Source organism: Nanorana parkeri, unplaced genomic scaffold, assembly GCF_000935625.1.
Source record: "Nanorana parkeri isolate BGI_ZX_2015 unplaced genomic scaffold, ASM93562v1 scaffold1687, whole genome shotgun sequence".
In the NCBI taxonomy this organism is placed as follows: Eukaryota; Metazoa; Chordata; class Amphibia; order Anura; family Dicroglossidae; genus Nanorana; species Nanorana parkeri.
This window is the reverse complement of record NW_017307955.1, coordinates 281,136-283,418: the sequence shown is the minus strand read 5'-3', so window position 1 is coordinate 283,418 and position 2,283 is coordinate 281,136. Positions and strand designations below refer to the sequence as shown.

General features: G+C 49.9%; 1 protein-coding gene across 1 annotated transcript in view; it reads right to left on the bottom strand.

Annotated features, from left to right (window-relative positions):
* Nucleotides 1-2,283, bottom strand: part of IPO7 (importin 7) — a 43,149-nt gene that overhangs the window by 10,308 nt on the left and 30,558 nt on the right. The window contains exons 17-19 of the mRNA XM_018571148.1: nucleotides 2,076-2,142; nucleotides 1,714-1,839; nucleotides 452-590 (exon numbers count right to left, since the gene is read on the bottom strand). Coding sequence (XP_018426650.1) covers nucleotides 452-590; nucleotides 1,714-1,839; nucleotides 2,076-2,142 — 332 coding nt within the window. The remainder of the gene's footprint in view (nucleotides 1-451; nucleotides 591-1,713; nucleotides 1,840-2,075; nucleotides 2,143-2,283) is intronic.

The window sequence follows — 2,283 nt, the reverse complement described above, 5'->3', positions numbered from 1 at the left end:
CCGTTGAGTTCAGTGGGGGTTATAACCACTCGTCGGCTGCAGCAAAAAGGCTCATGCACCTTTTTGGTGCGATGAGCAACCCACAATTTTTTTGCGGCCCCAATTGCACCGCGATAGGCAACCGCACGGATTGCTAGCCGCGATTGGGGTGCCATTAGAAGCACGGTTTGGGTTTGTGCACAATTCCGCCATCACTCACGAAACCGCGCGGATCGCTCAGATGTGAATCGGGCCGAGGAGCTGGCCCACATTGAATTCATTTTATGAAGGGAATGATGAAAAAGGAGACCGATAGTAACTAAGCCCAGATCTCCATCCAGAACCAAAGTGCAGAAATATATCTAATGCTGGAATAAAGAGACCCCCGCCCCCCCCCAGAAACTATTCTACAAAACCCTTACTACCCAGGGAGGTGACCGGACCCCACCGTGTACTGCACTTCACACTGAACTAGATTACTTTCCAGCACAAAGCCCTCGATGGGCAACCTACCTTCTTACACATACTGTAGATCATCTCCAGATACTTTGTGTCAGACAGAAGGGTGTCCGTGTCCACTGTGACATAGTTGTGCAGGAGCGGCATCATGTCTAGAAGAAAAGCTCCAGTCAGTATCACTTCGTAACATATCTAATGTATCCTAATATGTCAAACAGAAGCCAATGAGCTGGTACACCTTGAAGAAAGCCTATGGCCAGGCTGTGGACCTTCCAGCATTTCTATGCTAAACAGGTAGTACATGAGCTTTAAAAAAGGAGAACTATGGGGTTAAGGTTTTTCCTCCATAGTTCTCCTCAGGGTAACGGGAGGACACAAACTAGCGTCCTCCCGTCACCCTAGGCTCAGTATATAGGGAGCTACAGCTCGCGGTACACTGAGACGCCGCAGCCGGAGCGAATCCCGACAATTATGTCTGGATCCGCCCAGCTGCGTGAGTGACAGCTGGCTCTGCCTATCTAGAGGCAGAGCCAGCTGTACCCGCCCCCTCCCGATCCACCAGTCAGCGCTGGCGGATCGGAGCGGGGAGGGGGGAATCCAGTCCCTCCCCTGTCACAGCAGAGAGCCGTGACAGGATCGAGAGGTGAGCGAACGCCGGTATGTGTTCTCTCTCCTCCCGATCTACTGAGCCGACCTGTGACAGTCTCATTGTCACAGGGCGGCTAGAACTATGAGGTGAGTGAAAAGCCCCCCCCCCCATAGTTCTCCTTTAACACAAACCCTCCCTGACCTCTGCAGCTGCAGACACTATGGAGAAAATAATACTCAAACTTCACAACCGAAGCACTTAAAGCCCTTGTCTAAGCCAGCTCACATTGCATCTGCTGTAAACTGAGGATAGTTACATAGTATTTGGGGTTGAATAAAGACATACGTCCATCAAGCCCAACCCATATAGGATGAATTGCTCCACATTGACGGCAGTTAGAAAGTCAGTGCTGGCTTGTTATAAATCTCATTTACAGCTTGTTCAGGATGTGTGGATAGATAATTGTCTATAGATATTTGATTAGAAAGTTAATAAAATGGAGGTTCTAGGCACAAAGCACCCAAAAGAGGTCCATCTGGTTTCAGAAACAGATGTCCCATGATGTGCATTGGTACGGGTCTTAAAGCACCAAATTCCCTTCAATTGGGTGTTGCTCAGCACCTGACTGGCTGCCTCTAGGATTGGGACAATGCTAATCCAAGGTCATGAAAATGTCATCTGCTCACCTGTGAAGTAATCAAAGCCATCCTGCTGGAAAACCTCAAACACCAGAGACAGCAGCTGCCACATCTGAGCCGAGACTTGCTGACAGGTGAGACTGTGTGCCAGGGAGAGGATCTCCTCATAGAACTCTGCAAACAGAACCGAGAGACAATGTCAGCAGAAAGAAGGATCACTGAAATCAAAAACTCCACCTACAGGACCCCCCCCTCCCATTACAGCCCCACTAACTTTCCATCTACAGCCGACACGTCCCCCCCATCCCTCACCCAATATCTACTCGGAACAAACCCTTGTAGCTGTCATTGCACTGCCCAGAACAGCTCTAACCCATCACTTCCCAATCTAGAGAGCACCCCGGACTCACCTAGAACGTGTTGCTGTAGGACGGTTCCGATGACTTGCAGGCAGATACCTTCCAGCTGCTGAGTGATCTGTATGACAGAAGGTCACAAAATGTTAGAAGGGAATGGCCGGAAATGCACATTATCTATGACAGCAGACACAATGCCGAGTCTTCCCGACACTCCGGAGAACTTTACTGAAACGCATTATTCTCGGGGGGGGGGGGACAC